Source organism: Dermochelys coriacea, chromosome 6, assembly GCF_009764565.3.
Source record: "Dermochelys coriacea isolate rDerCor1 chromosome 6, rDerCor1.pri.v4, whole genome shotgun sequence".
NCBI classification, from domain to species: domain Eukaryota; kingdom Metazoa; phylum Chordata; order Testudines; family Dermochelyidae; genus Dermochelys; species Dermochelys coriacea.
The window spans coordinates 37,776,559-37,797,942 of record NC_050073.1 but is presented as its reverse complement, the minus strand read 5'-3'; the positions used below and the strand labels follow the sequence as shown (position 1 = coordinate 37,797,942).

The window sequence follows — 21,384 nt, the reverse complement described above, 5'->3', positions numbered from 1 at the left end:
CTCAGTGTGGCTGCTGGGTGTCAAGATAGAAGTGTCTTCTTTTTATTATCCATCAGGCTTTGTGATTTATTCACCAAAGCCACGTTTCATTGGTGCTTGTATCACAGGGACCTGTCCTACAACCCTAACTCACATGAGCAGTCTGATTGACTTCTTAATTCGCTAGTTTGTCTGAAATCCCTAGTTTATGCAATCCTAGAAGCCCAGTGGATGGCATTTTCAGTAAATATTACTTTAAAAACTGAAGTTTGCCTTAGTATTATGAAAGCATGACAAATAGCCATTCAGAAACAGAGATTCTAAAATAACCAAGCTCTCATTTGCAAATAACACTGGTATTGTTATAAATACTCATATTTGTAAACACAATATTGCTGAATCAACACCTACAGCTGCGGTTGCCCGCATATTGCTACTATGCATTAGATACATAATCCATTCCTCTGGAAAAGTCTGCTTTGTAACTGTTACTATTAAAACTATTTTAAACTATTTTTTCCACCAAATGCATCCGATGAAGTGAGCTGTAGCTCACGAAAGCTTATGCTCTAATAAATTTGTTAGTCTCTAAGGTGCCACAAGTACTCCTTTTCTTTTTACTATTAAAACAGTCAGAGAAGTGCCACTGTGATGTGCTTTCCCAACACAGACAGATTGTAATGACTGCTTACACCAGTCCAGCTTTCCCCTTGTTCCATATAAAAGCCAGCTAATCCTAAATCATCAGTGCAACCCTACTGCTTTCCTGTCCCTTTCGTTCGAGCATGTCTTTGTTAGGGAACTAAATCCATCAAAACATAGTTTGAGAGAAATTTATTACACTGTGTATCAAAGCCCTATTCACTGATTGAAAAATTAAAAGTTAGGATTGGGCTTTCAACACACAAGAATTTCCATCCCAAAGAAATATGACTATGAATACTCAGCAAAAATGTTTAGAGATGTGAAGCTCTTTATACTCTATCTACACCTGGTATTTCAGCGCACACGCATCCCAAGGCCTTTGTACTCCATCAACAAACCAACACATACCACATCCCCTACCTCATGCAGGTGGATGTTACTCAGATAAAAATGTCAAGAAACAACTGCATCTACCAGCATCCTTAGGGCCTGAACATCGTTAGTGGTTGGTTTGTTTTGTTTTAAATTTCAACTGGCAACCTAGTGATGTGCTTGAAATATTATTGCAACAGAGTTACAATGTATGTACTTGAGCATAGAAATCAAGAGTGCCATTAGAATGCCCTTTCGAATATCTACATAACAGATTTTAAGATTTTTTTGTGTGTATGAGTGTGAGCGAGAAACAATTTAAAAATGTGCAAGTCTGAGACAAGCATTCGAAAGACAGCTAATAGTTTCAGATTCTTAGAAATGAAGAGTTGGGGGAGTTCAAGACAATACTAATAATCAGGAACTATAGTATTTGGAGAGGAAGAACGGTCTTATGGTTACAGCAGAGATTGGGAGGAGAGTTCAGGTCCTGGGTCTGCCACAGACTTCTTCTGTGACCACGGGCATATTGCTTAATTTCTCTGTGCCTCAGTTCCTTCATGCATAAAATTGGGAGCTCTAGTTTTCTTGGGACAGAATAGTTGTATAGCACATATACAAATAATCATTTGGGATATCCTAATGTTACACTAGGAAAGTTAGAGGTAAATTTTAATGTGCAAGTATCCCCAGTATTTTGTAAGTAAACCCATGAATCCCCGAACAGGAGCTCCAAAAAGAACTTAAGTACAGCAGAGAGTGCTAGATGACTTTCTACATAGGACAAATCCATGACAGACCAAGGACTCGAGACAGATTTTTAAAGTATTTAAGTGCCTAAAGATGCAGACAGAAGCCTGGTGGGATTTTCAGAAGTGCCTTGATGCCTAGCCCATGGGAGTTAGGAGTCTAGGCACTTTTGAAAATCCTCTTAGGTGCCTATCTGCATATTTAGGCACCAAAGTACCTTTAAAAATCTGCCCCTAACTAGAAACCTGCCAATGACAAAATGGTAGAAGTTCTTACTACATGAGAGATGCAATGGTTAAACCAGACTGTCCTTGGGCCCTCTCTAAGGCTCTTTCTATGCTGGTGAAAGTTACATCAAGCATTCCCCTTCAGTTGACTGAACAGCACTTTACCTTCACACTCAAAAGTCTATTGATTGTTTGAGGTATCAATCAGTGCAACTTACCTGGGAATTTGTCTGGGTAAACCCCAAGTCCAATGTGCTGACTGGTACAGTGGAACTCATTGAAGCAAGCCCCAGAGGAGGTATCCACCAGGAGGAGTTCTACTATTTACATACATGATGTGTGCTGAGTAATGTGAAGCCAGTAATGACACTGCATTGCTGCAAAAGGGTGATGAAGCTACTACTCTCTCTCTGGCTCCTAGTCAGTAATCTTATGAAAATGCTTGGTACCCACTTCTGATCTTTTAAAGAATCCACCCAAGTGAGTGTCTGCAATGAAGCTGAAGTTAAATCATCTCACATTTGCCTGCTGGAGAAAAATGTGTGGTATATTTGAACACTGAGGTGACTAGTGATGGTCCTGTGCATTTACTAGGCAACATGTCCTGATAAATAAAAGATCCCAGAGTCCTTATTCAAGCAACACTCCCAATGGCTTTATTGTAGCAGGAGTAAGAACTGCAGGATTTGTCAATCTTAGTGTTCAAAATGTGGCCTTCTAGTTAAGACAGTGGACTGGGGCTCGGGAGCTGTGGGTTCAATTCCTAGCTCTGTCACAGGCTTCCTAGGTGATCTTGGGCAAATCACTTAACCTCTCTGTGCCTCAGTTTCCATCTGTGAAATGGGGAGAACAGTATTTTTTCTCCCTTTCCTCTTCTGTCCTGTGTATTTAGATTGTCAGCTCTACAGCGTATGGACTCCCTCTTACTATGTGCATATACAGCTCCCAAAATAACTTTAGGCACTACTGTAATACAAATAGTGAACTAAAAAGGGGGTAAAGAAAGGTCTCTTCACCAGAACTGCAGAGCAGTTGGCTGTATTGGGGGTATCAGGCATATTACTAATTATGAGATTACCTGTACAAGGCATAATGATAAATCTCTGGAGTATTTTTTAAATTGAACCTCTTTTTCTAATGGTAAAGAATGATACAAAATTAAAGACTCATTTTTACAGTCCATCGTAAACATCCATATTTCATCAGTGGGAGCTCTTGTCTATTGACTGACATAAGTTTGACATTGAATTAGTAGCACTTTCTGTTGGCAATAGCTGTATGAGAACTTTGAAATGATGTACATCGTAAGTGCTTGTAAAGAACACCACAATTTTTGTAGTTTACGGAAGGGTCTCCCCTAAGATCTTTCAGTACCCCTTGGAGTTCCCTGCCCACAACTGTGCTAGTTAGCTAATGGAATTTATTAGTACCACTGTGCCACTTACCTAGGTGATACTCACAAGGCCTAAGAAGGGAGAGACGCATACAGAACACACGCAATGACACTTGTCTTCATTGCAACCGTTGGCTTGAATCAGAGCCACACTGCAAAACAGTGCTGGAGTGAGACAGTGACTTGGTTAGCAGCACAGTAATTGGATTAGCTCATAATGAGTTGGCAGCACACTTCAGAGATCCATTGGAACAAAACTGGTTGGCTGACTAGAGGGATGCAAGCTCAAAGTGAGACCTAGCTTGGGGGGAAAAAAACCAAAACAAGCCTCAGATTCAGTGCAATGGAACGCTTTCTGACTTCTCCTGCAGAGAAAACCGCCACCAAAAGGACTAATATGATCTACAGAAACACAATTAAAAGGACTCATCAGGAATGTGCAAGAAAGCAAGTAGACAATGTGCAACGAGGACTCCAAGTGTGTGCTAACATTTTCAGCTGTTTTATCAACCTAAGCAAATAAGTAAACCTACACATACAGGGTGTAAGATAGGGGCTAATGGCTGCAGCAGTTGTCTGAGATTGAATCATAATGGGATGCTTAATAGGATTTTAATTGAGTAGCAGGAGAACGTACATAAGCAGAAGAGATTGTGCACAAAAGAGGGGTTTATTGAAGATGAAGGAGCTGTGTGAATGCTGAGATCTGTACCTCCAAGTAAAAAGACAATCAAATTGCTGCACTCTTTGTTACACAGAGAATTGGGAATGCATGCGTCTTTTTCAGTGCAAAAAGCCAATAATGCCCAGCAGAGGAGAGGAGGGCCCTAGCATATTGGGATGGGGAGGGAGGGACCATTCATAAAATGGTACAAACCTTGGTAAAAAGTAAGCCAGACCTCCTAGGTAGCAGGCTGTGCCATTAGTGGAAGATGCAAAGTTGTTCAACTAGAATGACAGAATCATGAAGAGAAAGCAGAAATGTTAAAAACCCTAATCAGCCAAGTATGGTCGGTCCCAGGAAAAGTTCTCAGGTCTATTTCTATCAATCTGGAAGGGCTGCAAGGCTTGGTGGCGGTCTCCCTGTGACATTAAGTTAACATTCTCTTTGAATACTGGAGCTCTGCTATGGGGAAAATATCTGTCAATAGGGCAAAAAAAAGTCTGAGTCACAGAAAATGAAAAACAAGCAGCTAGAACAGGAGTTAGTCCATCAATCTCCTTCTTAGACACAGTCTTGGCAAAATCCATTCTCCTAGTAGAATTTTCCTGGAGTAGACTAGATTGATTTGAGAATCTCTTAACCTAATACAGGCTTGACCTCAAGGTCTGCTGAATTCACTATTCACTATGCACGGAGAATTGGGAACCAGTCACCTCTGGGGAACATCCTGTTCAGCAGCCCTTCCTTGATAAAGGCCTTGAGTGCTTTCAGCCTTATCAGGATGCCTAGATGAAAGCTTCTCTCAAAAGAGGAAAGGTTAATCGATTTCAGTGCTGTTAATCAATCACTTGGAAAGATTCAGCACTTACAATAGGTAGGTCCCTCTTCCTGCCAAAAGGTTCTTGCATGTTAACCAGGGACTTCTCTTCCAGCTTGAAAGGTGAATAATAGACAGAAACTTGTTCCAGTTAGATGCCTGGTGCCTGATCTGGAGCCATTTGAAGTCAAAGACTCCGCTGAGGTCAGTGGACTTTGGAGCAGGATCCAGAGGAAGAATTTTTACCAGGGGCTTATTCTATATGTTAATATGGAACCCTGTAAGAGTGAGGCACTCTTGAAAAGGAGCACACTTATCACAGATGTTTACCCTCATGAAAGCATAGTTCTTCAACAGAGATGTTATCCCAGATATACACTGCTTGTCAAATATGCCTAACATCTAGCAAAGGAAAATTACCTGTCTGTGACAGAAAACAGTCTCTGCAAAGCACAGAAATAAAAGATGCTAAACTCTGTTTCTACTAATGCTCCTTGTCCTCATGCAGTTTCCATTAGCCAGGTGTTTGGCTTTCACGGGGAAGAGAAAAGAACTAGACTGACTTCTGGAATCTCCTGGAAAAGGAGGAAAAGAACTAGGAAAGTTTCTAAAGGAGAGGAGACAAGCTCAATAAAGCAGATTGCTGAAACTGAAGGTGGTGCCTGTCAAGGAAAGAGAACCATACAAACTACCTGATCATTTTTGGGGAAAATAAAATTCACTAGGGTAATATACAGTCAATTTATATTAATAGGTGGTGAAGGGTCCCAAAGACCCATTAGCTTACATAGGAGTTGAGAGAATCCTCAGTGCCCTACACGAACAAGCCCTCATACTTTTCAATGCAGAAAGAATGATATGATTGTAGGAACTGTACTAGTCTTCTGACCAGTTATGATGTGCCTTAATCTCCTGGTGCTGGTTCTAGTACTTTGAAGTTTTGAGACTGGTACTTGGTCTCACCTATCCTAGTCAAGGCTCAGCTTTGTACTTTGTCTTGGAGCATCAGTAAAGGCTCCTAATCAGCTGGATCTGTGCTTTTAACCCACTGTAGGCTCAAGCTCCCCTAAACCTCAACTTCATCTGCTCTGGGATTTGGAGCAGTGAACTCTTTACCGGAGGGACACAACTGCATTGGAGTTGCAGACTATGCCTAAGCCTTAGGCAATGGGCAAGAGGGCATAAGGAAACATCTCCATTTTGCAGAGCTCACTTAAGGTCCAGCCACTATTGAAGTCCCTCTTCTTTGCCTGCTCCCTTAAATGCACAGCACCCCAAAGGATTCAAGGCTGTGGACCCATGCACAAATTAGCAACAGACAGACCCATGAAGGGGTGTAGCTGGAGGTGCACTGCCTGTTTGTGCCTGGGAGTGCCAAGAAAGATTCTGCTTATGCAAGGAAGAGTGCTTCCCCTGGGGAGGTGGTGTTCAGCACTATCTCCAATGCACAGCTGTCTTACAGGCACGCTTGAACTCTTGGGGCCACTTCTGCCACTTGTTGAATACCACCTTACTCTTTGGTTTCATTGGAGAATTGGATCCTAAAGTATGAAGGGTGGGAGGGGCTGGCTGCAGAAGGAGGAGAGGGACAAGGGTCACTGACTGGTCCAGCTGAGCTGCTGTTGGTCTAATAAATGGGTGCAGTTGCCTAAAACAATTCTGAATCTCTGCATTAGACTTTCCTAAAAGGAAAACCCCTCTAGGAAGGATTATAAATATAAGACAGAAAAGAGGGTTTGATATGAGTGGACACATGTCGATTTAAGGGACCAAATTCAGCCCTGGTGTAAGCAAAGCTGGCAGACAGCTTTTTCTCTAAAGGCAATCAAACTGTGTTCACTTTGTTGAATGTCTGTTCTATAAAGAAAACAAACCATCAGATAAAAAACAAGAGACAGGCTTAATCTGTGGGAGTCTGAAGTAGGAACTTCCTATCAAAGCCACATAAGCCTACGGCTGGAAAAATATTGAGGCTGAGATTTTTCAAATCTGTCTAAGGGGTTTGGATGCATCATTCCCCTTAACTTTAACATACAATATACACCTATGTAAAGTCAAGGCCTCTTAGTTTCTGCAACACTCTGCTGTAGCAGACTGGAGACCTGATGTCAGCTTTAGCTAAATTCAGAAATGGACAGAATTAACTCTGCAAGCAGAATATTATCACAACAGCATCCTGGTTTAGGTTGAAATACATCATTTTAAAGATGCCTCCTGCTTTTTTCAGCATTAGGCATGTCAGATTTATACAATGGAAAGGAAAAGCCGGGAGGAAGAGGTTGGAAACTGGATATGGGACGATTTGGGCTCAGGGAAGTTCTGTGGTACCATTTGAGGCTTGAATAAGCACACTGAAAATCAGTGGGACTGGGGGGAGATTTTTAAAAAGGAACAAAAGCCGTTTGGCACCAGTTATCTAGATGTTTCTACTAAAAATTCTCAGTAGTGAAACAGCTGATGATGTTTCCAGAATCATTGGTAGGTTTAAAGGTTAATCTGCTGAGGTGACCGGGTGCAGTTCATGGCTCTCCTGAGCTATTGTTTTAGGTTGTAGCAGGTTCATGAAGACAGTTCTATACCCATTGCCAGTTGGACATTTATCTTCATAAGAGCTTAAAGTAATTTATAAAATACTTTTGTTTTACCTATACATTGTGGTAGCTCTAGAGACCAAGCAGGGTTGGGCCCCATGGTGCTAGGGCCTTGTACAGCCATACAGTAAATTACAGTCACTGCCTTAAGGCGCTCACACTCTTGTACAATTCTCCTGAAAGGGGTGCGTTCTGCTGAAAATTCTGTGACCCTAGACTTGCAGAATAGGTCAAAACAAAATAAATATGCACTATATTTCATCTAGGACTATTAATTTTTTAACTTATGGTGGATGAACAACATAAAACACCCAGAGCAGTTAAAGTACTTATGAATAACTGAGGAGGTACAAAGGTTATTACATAATCAATTTTTCCATATACTCTCTGAAATACTGTCCTATGAGCCTTAAACTGCACATAAACTCAGTTCACACTGAATTACACCTGAATACAAAATCTCCATGTAAAAGCTGTGGAAAGATGGATGGCAGAGGAACGGAAGGAAAAGTCCACTGAGTGCTTTATCGACCCAACTGCCATCCCATGAACGGTGAGCAATAAAAATTTATGAAAAATGAGAATTTTTTACTTCTTCTAATCAAGGCCCATGGGACTATTAATTCAAAGACTCTTTAATACCAAGTATTTAAAAATCTTGCAATTTTATTTGCATATAAAGGCCGCTAGATATATAATATCACAATAAATTTAAAGAAACTGCTTTTCTAAATTCCATTAACAAGGTAACATAAAACAGAACAAAGCTCAATAGCATTTACAGTGGTAGAACAGAAATAACTATCTGCAACAATATTTTGTGCTAGCAAGATTGCATTTACACACAGTGCAAAATAAAGAAAAAAAGAAATAAAAAGACAATTCAAGAATATTTAAATATAAAGGACAACTAAGCCTTATTTTAGTTAGGCTTGATTGTATCCATTTGATTCTATACATGCCTGAAACTGCACAAAGATTTAACTCAAGCTCTTGAAGGCCTTGAGCACTTGGAAAATGTCACATCCTTCATAATTTTGATGTGCTGTACAGCATAATTTTTCAGATGCTATACTTGCAATATTAAATTCCTTGTTATAATGCACAAAAAATACATATATATATAAATTCATATTTAAAAGGAGTCCGCATTTACATGGTTTTTACTGCATGAAACACCTGCTCTTTGCAGCTTTCGTTCCCATATTTTTAAAGCTAAAATAATTTAAAAAAAAAACCCAAATAATAAAAAGGTAGATAATCACATATAGAATGCAGCTATCTATATTTAAAGTAAGCAGAGACAAACAACTGTAAAGTCTGTTCTCCCCTTGCTGCACATTACTGGTAATAGGAGGGAACTACAGTACATGCACACTCATCAAGGGGCAAACAGACCCCTAAATCATGTTTGTTACTAAAAAAAAAGTTTAATACAACTGCGGGGGGAGATAGGGGAAGGTGACATCTTAACTAGGAAAAAACTACATTTAAAAACTTTCGAACAATAATAGTTGTGCAAATTTGGTGTTTGTTAAATGCTGCCTTTTTAGCTTATAATATAATATTAAAATAAGGTCTCTGACTTGTTAAAAGAAAGCTTGGCTGTCCTTTTGAGAATACTATAACAATTTTACAATGGCAAGTTTGAGAAAACAAAAAAAAGGTCATTTTACAAATTCACAATGCTGTATCAATTTAAAATGGATGCTGCATTTCCAAAAAGCACAACCTCTTTTTCTTTTTTCTTTTTCTTTTTGTACCAGCAATTTACCAAAAAACTCACATAATTTTGGAAATAAACATGTAAGAGAATGTAAGTTTTATAATTAGAAAATGGCAGTTTATAGACCTTCCCCATTTAACTGTGCAGTAGTGCTTCATGATCCTTGAGGGGTTGGAAGGTCAAATATAATTGGAGGATTGGTTGGTTGAAAGCTGACTGTACATGTTGAGGCATTGATGTACGTTGTGTAACCGTCTGTCATAATGCCATAACCTGTAGGGAGAATGTGTCACACACAGTATAATATAAATAAACGAACGATGCTGACCTTATGCGGTGCCTATAGGCAGACACATAAAAACCTGTTATGAAAGCAGGGCTTTGGAATAAAATTCAACAAATCCTGTCAAAATGTTATGAGCTTTTGAAAGTACCACAAAGTTACAGTGCATTGAATTTATTTATTTTTTAATTGTATCTGGAACAAGAACAGGGTGTTTTTAAATTGCAGTTTTCTGACCAGAAAGGCCTTTTATTGTACTGCAACTGAAAAAGGCAAAAAAACCCCACCTTTTCTTTGAGCTAATTGGTTTTCTGTGGTTTGGCATGCTTCTAGTGTCAGGTTGTGAAGGACCAATCAGGAGCAAGAGCTAAAAACTCCTCTCCTTTTAGGCACTTGGTCTGCAGACATCCACTCAATGAGTTCAAACAAACTTGGTTGGCCTATCCTGCATTGACCATATTGTCCAGTTTGTCAGCTCAAGGGTTGTGGGGACAGGTGTTCACACTGGCTTGCTAAACCTCAGAAATCAATTAGAAGGAAAGAATAGGCGTTTTTTGTAGCTTAGCTTCCCAGCCTGGGCAATGGATCTGACCAGAAATTCCAGCCCAAGGCACAGAAAATGAAGGGCTAGCTAGAAGAGCTGAAGTTGCTTGAGGACTGGGCAAAGAGGGAGGGGAAAAATGGCACACTAGCTCCCACAAACCTTAACGCTGTGGCTGAACAATTATTTGGAGAATTCTACTATCTGACCATCACAACTGCTGACAGAGAGAGACTGAATGGTAGCACGAAGTGTAAGTGTGGGTGTAGCTCTAGTGGCTGCTATGCGGTGTCCACAGAGGCTGGACTCTTCCCTCTCTTGACCCAAGAGGGGTCCATCCTAATGAAAGAATGGGCTTTGAGCTAGTTCAAGCAGGGGAGGCTCACTGAGGTATAGGTGAGCCAGATGTAGGAATGCATATAAGGGGGGAGGGCAGTCCAAGAGCCTTTGAGCTCCTTGCAGGGGATCCTCAATGAAGAGGGAAAGGGGCTTTCTGATCTCCTATAGAACCAATAAGACATCACAGGCTTATGGATGTCCAAGGAAAGCTCACAGGATTCCCCACCATCCTTAAGGTTAAGGCAGAAGTGGGATAAAAAGGTGAAGAAAGAAGACGGGTTAGGGATCTGGAACAAATGCGAAACACGATGTTTTCTTAATGAAAAATAAAGAAGGGATGATCACCTGGCCACCTGGAGACCACAAGCTCTTCCTAACCTGTCCAGGAGTGATTATGGACTTCTACCTTTGGTGGACACAGCCTTTAGGAATATAAGGCTAGATTCTCAACCTTGCTCATCCTCAACACCATTCAAAGGATCTGGACACCTTGCTTGGGGTTCTCCTGGCACAGGAGGTGAGGTAAAGCATATGTAGCTAGTTCTATGCTTCTTGTTCCTGGCCCTCTTGTAGGGGCATGAGGGGAAGTGACGAGAGTGCCTTGCACTCCTGTAATGGTGGGCAGGCAGGCTCTGAGTCACATTCCTCCTTCTCTCTCAAAGATGTTTATAGGGTGCTGGGGAGGGGGAATGAAAACTAGTAACAGTCTCCAGAGATTACTGAGGGTAGAGCAGGAAATGGGGGGAACCTTCGAGGAACAGCCTGCTCAGGGAGCTTCTTTTGCGGAGAGCAGAGAGTTATGATAAATTCTGTTGAAATAAATGTTGGCCCCCAAAAATGTGTCTGCTTCTCCCTCAAAAAAAGTGTGCGGGGGGGGGGAGTCTGAATGGACTCCTTTGCTTTAACCTCTTCCTCTCTGCTCTCCTCAGATACCTATTCAGATCTGACTCCCACTGTGGGGGCAGCTGACTTTTCAGGCACACTGGCCCGTTGAAGGACTGGATGGGACGGACAGACGGCACTGTCAGCACTTTTTCTGTGCTGAGGGCAAAAGCAAGCTTCACCTTTTTTGTCTGTCACGATACTGTGTCTGGCCCTGAAAGATGGTGCCCCAGGATGACACTTCCTACTTTCCTCATGGAGAGGCAGGAAAAGACACAGGAGACAAGACAGACTAGGAAGGGCTTGGCACCAAATTTCTTGCTTGTGACGGGTCCTTCAGAGGAGAGGAACTTCCCACTGTTAGTACAAGCAGGCCAAACCTCAGGGAAAATATTTTTCCTTTTGCAATATGATATAGTACAGATCACTGCTGCATGAAAGTTAACACAAAGTGTGTGCTACCAAAATGTCCATCAGAAACTAATCATTTCACAATTGCTGTGTGGTCTGCCTGTATTGTTTTGTTTGTTTAAATTAGCAATTTTGAGTTAGGTCACTTTGCACTGTAAAAATACTGGTTTAAAAAAATTAATCAACTCACTGCAAAATTCTGCCCCAAATACTTGTGTGCAACTCCTATGGACTTCAATAAAATATGGGTGCATGTGGTCTGGGAGCAGAATTTGGTCCTGAATTAATTATGTCTTAATTCTTAAACTCTCAGAAAAATTCAGGAGAAATTTTACTCACTTTACTGTAGTAGGCAGTTCCTTTACCTTCAGCCTTAATCAACTGAGCACGATTTGGATCTTTGTTTAGTGCCCTTGAATGCTCAAATAAGACTCCTTTTATTCTTGTTGAGTGTGCCATCTTACTTCCAAGGTTTAAATGTAAGGTGCACATGATTCCACAGTATTTTTTCATGATGATCTTGCATGCTAAGAGGCCTTTGCTTTCCCTCAGCTTAACATTATTACTGCGGGAAGTTTGATTACTTTCAGCTTACCATGCACCTACAAAAGGCTACAGGCAATTTGCATGTTCTAGTTGGAAGTCTTCTTGTATTCACTTATCATTAATATCTGAGCATTAATATTTATAGAAAACGTCCAATCCTTTCCTGGTTTGCATTAGAGTACTGCTGTTCATACCACTATAGTTAAGGTCATATCAACGTTTCTGTTATAAACTCCTTATTTACAGGACTTTATAACCCAAGCATAAAAATTCATTGTGTAAAGTCATGAGGGCTTCGGAAAATCAACAATAGCAGGCGAGTATGCTGTCTTTTCTTTTATAAAGTTCTCCAACTCTGTGAGCCTATGGAGAGCTTAATTAGTCATTGGCGAAATCTCCGGGGCGGGGGGACTATAAAGCACTTAGTGTGTAACTTTTAGTCCTAGGGTCACACAGTCTCACTATCTCTCCCAGGCTGGACTCCTAGTATTTTTCTCATTGGAACATGAAAGCCACAAAGTGTATTAAATATTTAAAAACCTCCAGATGTATTTATTTAATCTCTCATTCCCTCCCATCCCCACAAAATGAGCTTATTGTTCTGAAGCTTCACACTCAGTCTGCCCGGTGTGAGATTAAAAATGGGGCAATGTATCTTCTGAAAAAGCTTTTCTGAGGTTCACATACCTTGAAAGATTACACCTCATGAAATGTATTGCAGAATGACTTCAGAAGTAGATTTCAAAGGAATTGTGGTGATTACCTTCTCTCCCCTCCTGACAAGCTTCCCTCCTTTCTACTGCACTCTCCCCCATATACCGAGTGAGGTATCTTGATGGAGCAAGCTTTCTCCCTGTCTTTTCTACTTCCTTTGCTGGCTCCTGTACTTGGAGTAACTGGGACTTTCTGGTGGTTTGGTAAGACAAATTTCAATTTGCCTTTATTCTTCTGCATATGAGAGAACTCTTTCTCCCCTCCCCCCCAAAGCTTTGAAAGCAAATAAACTGGCACAGCACAATTATTGCAAGTTGCAGGTATGGATATCATGTATGTGGTCAATATTTTAAAATGAGAGTTCCTCAAGTTGGACTACTAAGTCTTTTTTGGACACTAAGAAGTAAGTTTTCAAAGTGCTGAGCACCCAGCAGATCTGAATGTTTTCCCATTTTATTCTACTGTGGGCTTGTCTACAGTACCACGTGGGTTCGATTTAAGATATGCAACTTCAGCTATGTGAATAGTGTAGCTGAAGTCGACATACTTAGATCTACTTACCCTGGTGTCCTCACTGCGGTCATCGACAGCAGACACTCTCCCATCGACTCCGCTTGCACTTCTCGTTCTGGTGGAGTACTGGAGTCGACGGGAGAGCGCTCAGCGGTCGATTTATCATGGCTATACTGGACGTGATAAATTGACCCCTCTTGGATCAATTAATGCCTGCTGATCCGGCGAGTAGTGTAGACAAGTCCTTAGTCATAATAAAGCCCCACATCTGGAATAAAGTACCAGAGAGATCTACTTGTTTCCCCCATGAGGATTCTCATACAGACCTAGGGAGCCCTACTATTTCTTACCTTCATGAATTCCACCAAAGACATGGAGTTTGGGCCTTACTCGCCTTTGCACAGTGTTCAACAGTTCCACACAGCCAACTCTCTGCAGCTCCTTTGGAACCCAGTCTCGAAAACCTGAGGGCAAAATGCAATCAATACTCTTAATTTTCTCTATTCAGGTAAGGTTTCGTTTAGACTTTCAGGAAGCCATAATTCACTAAAGGTTTATTACATTATCTGTAATCCTAGCCTCTCCATTAAAGCATACAATGGCTTTTAAGAAACTTCTCGCTCTGTCTTCCTTAGGTTCTGAGGTTTTTTCCTTTTTCCTTCCCCCCCACTCCTGCCTAATTAACATTTTCTGTATGTGATTTGATTTATTAAACGAGAGTTTTTAGACTCTTCTTCATGAGTGGAAGCTTTGTGACTCTTATTCCTGGCAGTGCTGCAATTTTTTCCCCTTCTTGATCCCCTCCCTCCCCTACTGCACACCCCCATCTTATTTCCTCCCTTCTGCTGCTGCTGTAGCAGTCTACTTCCCAAGCTAGTCAGGTAAAAAGTGCTGGTCACAGTTATTCCAGAGCCAGGCCACGGGAAGGATCTGTTCTCACACCTGGCACCTCTGCCACTCCAGAAATTTAAAATATATCATCTTCAGCAACTTCCAGAGGCCCAGGGTCTGAGAGTGTTGGATTACTTTGGAGCCCTGGGTCACTGAAAATAGGCAGCACAGAGCAACAGGGAAACAGCTACAAGCAATCTAGTGACTACTTTTAAAGTGAAAACCACTTAGTTCTATAACTAATACGGAAAATCCATAAAATTTGACATCAATTAGTATAAATGTGGGCTGTCTGGACTCTTACAGCCTAGACTAACATTCAAAAGGGTGTGAAGGATTGTGAGAGGCAAAAGATAAACCATAGCTAAAAGAAGGAGCAAACTCACTCTTGGTGTTACTCTACTGACTTCAAAGTAGTTATACCAGAGATAAATTTGGCCCAAGCTGATTAAAAATGGTGGGACATAAACTGGACTATGTTTCAGAGTAGCAGCCGTGTTAGTCTGTATTCGCAAAAAGAAAAGGAGTACTTGTGGCACCTTAGAGACTAACAAATTTATTAGAGCATAAGCTTTCGTGAGCTACAGCTCACTTCATCGGATGCATCTGGACTATATGTACTCTTCAAAACCAATCAAACAGCTAAGGTCGGTAATGACATAATTTTACCTAAATTAATATGTAGCCACTTTAAAAGGCAATATTTGGGGTATATTTTCAGGCATGTTGAGGCCCAATATCACTATTTGCATTTCTAATGCCCTGATCTATGCTCACAATTAAAATCAGTGTAAACTGTATCTACAAAATGGAGGCTATACTTTTGCTTTGATTTTTTTTTTTAAAGGAGTGGAGTAAAATTTCAGAAGGGATGTTTCAAAAAATTCAGCTAAGAAATATTGTGATGCTGCTGAGACTAAAGTACGCTATGGGAAACCAATTTACAATATGCAGATTGGCAGCCCACTGAAATCTAGCAACCAGGAAAAATTATAAACATGCTTGTGCTATTTTTTGTTTCTGGGAAAGAAGTAAATAGATAAAATATAAGAAATTAATCACTACAACAGAAGGGTGGCTTTCAAAGTACAGGGCATTACACTGAAAAGGAGTCCTAGATCATAGCTCTGTTGAAGACGCATATTGGCTCTGGAGGATTTAAAGGTGACCTGCACATTTTTACAATATTCCCTTGGTAGCATTATATGCTGAATGCCCCTAATAACCAGGCTAAAGATAAGCACTGAGTATATTATTAGTGTAAAATTTTCTTCTGTTCTTCTTAAGTCTCACTACGTCCAGCTCTGCTAGGATTGCTGACTCCTAACTCAGGCTTGGTCTATATCTAAAACTTAGGTCAGCCTACCTGTATCATTCACAGGTATAAACAATTCATCCCCTGATAAATGTAGTTAAGACATCCAAGTCCCACTCTAGATGGAAGAATTCTTCGGAGGTGGGGGGAGGGAGGCGTGGATTAACTACAGTGTTGGAAAACCTCCTTCCATCACTGTAGCAAGCAAGGGCTTATACGCAACTGCTATAGCTGTGCTGCTATAGTGTAGACAAGCCCTTAGCTGTGATGCCCTACCGTGCATTAAGTTCCTCACACTCCATCCACCAAGAAACCCTGCTGGACCATTCAGCTGGTCTCTGGCATTTAAATGCCATTTTCAAAACATATCATACACACAGTTTAAAATAGCATTTTGTAATGGCTGGCTCAGATGCTAAGCTGGTGCAAACTTGTATAGCTCTGCTGAAGTCAGTGGAAGTTCTTTAATTTACATAAGATGAGGATCTGGGTAAAACTTAGCAAAACCACATAATCTACTAATTAATGCGTGCATGCACCTGATCTCCTCACCCTTACAGGACATTTTTATACAGGTAGATCCTCAGCTGATGTAAGTTATCACAGCTCTACTGACTTAAACAGAGCTATGACAATTGACACTAGCTAAGGTTGTGACCCTAGATTTATATCTGTGTCTTACAGAGCAGGAACCAGAAATGTGTGACTTGGTGGAAAACAACATGAAAAAGGGTTATGGTAGCATTTTCTGAAAGGCTCAGTGTTGGCCTAACTCTTCTTCTGCTGAAATCAATGGGAATTTTGCCCTTCAATGGGATCAGACTTAGGCCAAAACCAAGTACTTTAGAAAATCCCACCCTCTATTTAAAATCACGTGTGCTGAATACTCCTTTTACCTGCTTTCTGAGGCAATCGGGGGACAACTATATAGATGCCTCTTATCACAGCATAACTCTGGATCAATGGGGTACTCATGTGAGTAAAGGAAAAGGGATTTAGCTCAAGACTCCATTCACGAAAACTCAGATTTTGACTCAGATATGTGTACTCATCTCTCATTGAAATAAATGGGTATAGTTTGAATGAATAGGTGGTGACAGAATTTTGGTCCATCAATGTAATCCAATTTTAATATTTAACCATAATTGTGAACTTTTGGTAAATTGGTTTAACAAAGCAAATTCTTTTTTAAGAGAAAAGAAGAGTAGATAGATAACCACTATATAAGTATAGTATAGAGATAACCACTATATATAATCTTGACCCAATAAAAAGCTTAAATAAACATTATGTTCTAATGCTGGTGGTGGTAGTTGCGAGGGAGGACCAATCTTTCAAAATGTTTTTAGTCAGTCCTGGAGAATCCTAGGCCCTTGTGATTGGGAGCTTTGTTTGTCCGACGAATAGAATACTATCCTTAAAATAAAGAATCCAATTCAAATGGCTGTGCAGCTAGATACGCCTTTGATTTTCCTTGGCTTCACTAAATCAAAAAATTTAATTTAAAAAAATACCTAGAAGCCAAGCATAATTGCTAAGTTTAATTATCGTACTAGGCTTCATTTTAATTTTTTTTTTAAAATTCATAGTTTTGCGTTAGGGTAAAATTATGTCACTTAAAGCATTAATAGTTTTGCTTGCACTAAAAGTGCATTCTATATACAAAACCACACATAGTTTTTCCTTCACTTACCAAGAGGAGGTCCATGTGTCATTAGTATATCAATGCCCTCAGGAATAAGGTTCCACTTGTCCAGCAAAGACTGACCTCTGGGTAGGTTAAAGCCCCATCCATTAAACCATGGTGTCCTTTCGGGGAAAATAAGACAAACTGTCTCAGTCTGATACAGCAATCTCTTCTTTCTTTGGAATTTCTAAATTGAAAATTTTTCTGTACTGTTTTGACCATCTCTCCTGTCTTTTTAAGATCACTCACAGAACAAAGCGCATTCGTCTTTGGAAGGGACTGTTCCCAAAACAAAGGGTTTTTTTTTTTTTTAAACTTAGTGCCCTAGCTGTAAATTTGGATCTAGATCAGGATCCCATCTTTCCTTCAGTTTCAAGGGTATTCGACTCTGGGGCTTGGGTTTACCCATCATAAAGAAAGGACACAGTCAATGTGTTCAGATCTAGATCTTTGGGGGATGTCTATTCCAGGATTTGGGCTTGGGCTCCTCTCTTACTTTAAGGTAAGCACCTACACCGGGGTGGGCAAACTACGGTCCAGGGGCCGTATCCGGCCCTCCAGATGTTTTAATCCAGCCCTTGAGCTCCAGCCAGGGAGCGGGATCCAGGGCTTGCCCCACTCTGCGTGGCTCCTGGAAGCAGCAGCATATCCCCTCTCCAGCTCCTACATGTAGGGGCAGCCAGGGGGCTCCACACGCTGCCCCCTCAGCTCCCATTGACCGGGAACTGTGGCCAATGGGAGTTGCAGGGGCGACGCCTGCGGACAGGGCAGTGTGCAGAACCGCCTGGCCGCGTCTTCGCTGCTTGAGGTAAGTGCCGCCCAGAGCCTGCACCCCAGACCCCCTCCCGTGCCCCAACCCTGATCTCCCTCCTGCCCTCCGAATCCCTCAATCCCAGCTCAGAGCACCCTGAATTCCTCATTTCTGGCCCCACCCCAGAGCCCCCACCCCCCAGCTGGAGTCCTCACCCCCTCCCGTAGGGAGTAGGGAAAAAGAAAACCACCTACAGTGTAGGGTACCCTAATAGAAGATGGGAACACAGAAAAGTTGTACCTTCTTTGTGGCAATGGTCACAGGCCCTGTATAATCTATCATGGCTGTATCATGGTAAATTTCTCATAGGCTAATCGCACCTTAACACCACTGTATCTTACTCGTCATGTTTATTATCTCTAACATTAGAGCACTGTGAAATGATACAACATAACTATAAGTGATAATCTTAAAAAGATATTACACTCTTTAAAATACCTTAATACATATTTAATTCTGGGGATAAATGGGCCCTTGAGTTTTCTCCACCATAACAGTTATGAGGGTCTATTATAGAAGCCATCTGATTGAGAGAGACAGTCTTTTTATGGGGATGAAAGGAACTACAATATTTGACACACATGTTTTTTCCTGGAAAGTTTTGCTATAAAATATGAAAGCAAAATTGAATAGTTCTGATGTTGAAATATAAAAGCTGTTATCAGATGTGAAATGCATATCGTCAAGATAAAAATTATATCCTTACCTCTATTACCAACAACATTTTAAGTTATTACAAGCAAAGGAATTTCAAAATCCTCACTTGCTTTTCACCGTTTGTGCAGTTTTGCATTTCATGTGGCTTGGGCACTTAAACTAGTCAGTTTTACATTCTATTAGAGATGCTCTCAGACTAAAATCTGGGATCCAAGCAGCAAGCAAAGCAGGTCTAGATAGTGGGCCTTCTCTAGATTTTTAGCTCCTCTTCTCTCAAGTTATGTACTACCATAGAGGTGATGTCTTTCTGAATCAGTACTCTGGAAAGGAACATTTTAAATAGATGAAATCTGTTCTCATTAAAAATGTAAAAAACCCTCAAGGAAATATTTATTTAAATGTTCACAGTTTACAGTGAATTCAGCAAGACTTGCATGTCTCCACTTTGTAAATCACCCCTCCCCCCCGACATTTCATATCAGACACACACCTATATTTGGGACTACATTAAACTGGCAATTTCCCTTTGAGATTATAAATCTACTTTTCATTTTCATAATTCAAATGTTTTGTTTTTATCAGAAGTTGATCTGAGGAGGATCAGTATTTAACCAGGGATTGGTATTCTGAACACCTGTTCAATCTACTGTATGTGAAATGGAAGGTTCTTTTATCCTATAAAGATGACTCTGGTATAAGAGTTATGGGAACCTTTGCAGATACCAGATTCATTGAAAGGAACAATTTATAGCATACAATAGACAGACCATCCTTCAAGTAGTCCCATACATAATAATGCATGTACGTCAGGATTACTGGCCTTAGTAAAAGTTTGCAAGATTGCAGCCTCCGAGTTTACATATGGAAAGAAAACTTCTAGTTCCATTTAGGACTTAATCCTGCACTCGTTGAGGTCAATGACAAAACTCCCATTAATTTCAGCAGGGTTCAGTAGGTGAAGGCTGAATTTGGACTGGATTTTGTGTCCCTGGACTCTGCTGTGTCAGAACTTTGTTTTTGCTATTCTTTTCCACTGCAATTACGTTCAGTTTCTTGCTCACAGGTGTCTGAAACGAACAGCTAAATTAGCTAACAATCTTACCTTTATTGTAATACTAACATATGCAGATGATTACATTTCTCAGAGTTCCATTTTAAAATTAAAACATAATTTGGCTATTTTTTCAACTATTTAACAAACCATCGTCAAACTCTACTATGACAAAACACACACACAGTGGAGGGGGTTGAATTTGTCACTATCAGTTAATGATTCTTTACCCATTTCTTATGTTTCTCATGCAAAGAGTACTGTAGTAATGCCCCAGTTAAACCTGAAATGTAAAACCATAGCTGTTATCTTACTGGAGCTCTTTGGAGAATTATATATGCAATAAACCTAGATTGCATGCAGTGTTTTTTGTTCTTTAGCAGTGGGGGGAGAGGAGAAAGGGAATCAGAGTTCCAATGTAGTCTGCATTCACCAAAGACTTAATAATTAGCTGTGACTAACAGACACCACATGGGAACTAACTTGTAAGACAACTTCTCGCAAACCTCCCGAGTAGTGCCATGTGTGCATAGTATAAAGTGTAAAACATTCTCTTGAACACACTAAACATTTTCATAAGCAATTAATAAATATTGTATATGGGTGACAGAAAGAACCCCTGGGATGACAGATTTAAACTGCAAATCCTGGTGGAGCTATTTCAGCTTGAGTTTACTAACGCTTGTGCATATTCAATGAGAATATTGTGCCCTCACTCAGCAGAGTTATTCACTTGCCCTTTAGGCTGCCTCAAGTTTCTAGAGAGACCGAAGCTTGTTAGAAGCACATACAGGAGAACTTGTTCAGAACAATGTTAATAAAAATGGGTTTCCGACACAGATTCAGGTTTAGCCGAGATCACAAGAAAGATCATCCCGTTTTTGTACTGTGCTGTGTTGTGGTTCAGCCAAAACAAAGTTGATGTACTGTGAATCCTTTGAGTGGACCAATGAATAGCTGTTTATCCCCAACAATCTTGAAACGTGTATAGTGAGTAAGAGACAAAGACTGGACTGGGGTAATATAAGTGCCTCTATTCGATTCCCTATTGCAAATAGTTACAGTTTATTGCATGACTTATCTATTGCATGATATATTTTTTGCATGCCTAAACACCAAGATCTAGTCATAACTGTTATACTTTTAAATGATTTCACAAAGAAGAAAATTAACTTGTATCGGTAGTTACCACAATTCCGCACAATTTTCCTGGGCTGATTACTTGTTAAAAGAAACTTCCGTAGCTGGGGGTGGAAGATACTTTTTTGGGGTTTGTTTTTTAAAGATTTCAATCAGTTTTCCTTATACAAGCCTTTGGTATGCTGAAGCACAGGACAAAATTGATTCTCAAGGTTGCTTAGTCAGTAGTACACATGATTAGACTCTTGACAAATTTGCAAGATTGGGGACCAAGTGAAAGTGACTAGTTGGCTCCTGGAAATAATGATGGTATACTTGATTTTTATGACATTTTCAAGAAAAGAAAGTAATTAGACTGCTGAGTAATACCATCCCTGGAGCCCAGAGCCAGAGTAAAACATGGGATTGGTAATCAGACATTACAAGTGATTTTGTCTGT

At 40.5% G+C, this 21,384-nt stretch overlaps 1 protein-coding gene across 2 annotated transcripts in view; it reads right to left on the bottom strand.

Moving 5' to 3' along the window:
• Positions 1 to 9,201: 9,201 nt before the first annotated feature.
• Positions 9,202 to 21,384, bottom strand: part of MPPED2 (metallophosphoesterase domain containing 2) — a 130,289-nt gene continuing 118,106 nt past the window's right edge. For both annotated transcript variants that reach the window (XM_038407706.2, XM_038407707.2), the window contains exons 5-7: positions 17,293 to 17,408; positions 13,744 to 13,857; positions 9,202 to 9,437 (exon numbers count right to left, since the gene is read on the bottom strand). In XM_038407706.2, coding sequence (XP_038263634.1) covers positions 9,319 to 9,437; positions 13,744 to 13,857; positions 17,293 to 17,408 — 349 coding nt within the window. In that variant the 3' untranslated portion in view covers positions 9,202 to 9,318. The remainder of the gene's footprint in view (positions 9,438 to 13,743; positions 13,858 to 17,292; positions 17,409 to 21,384) is intronic.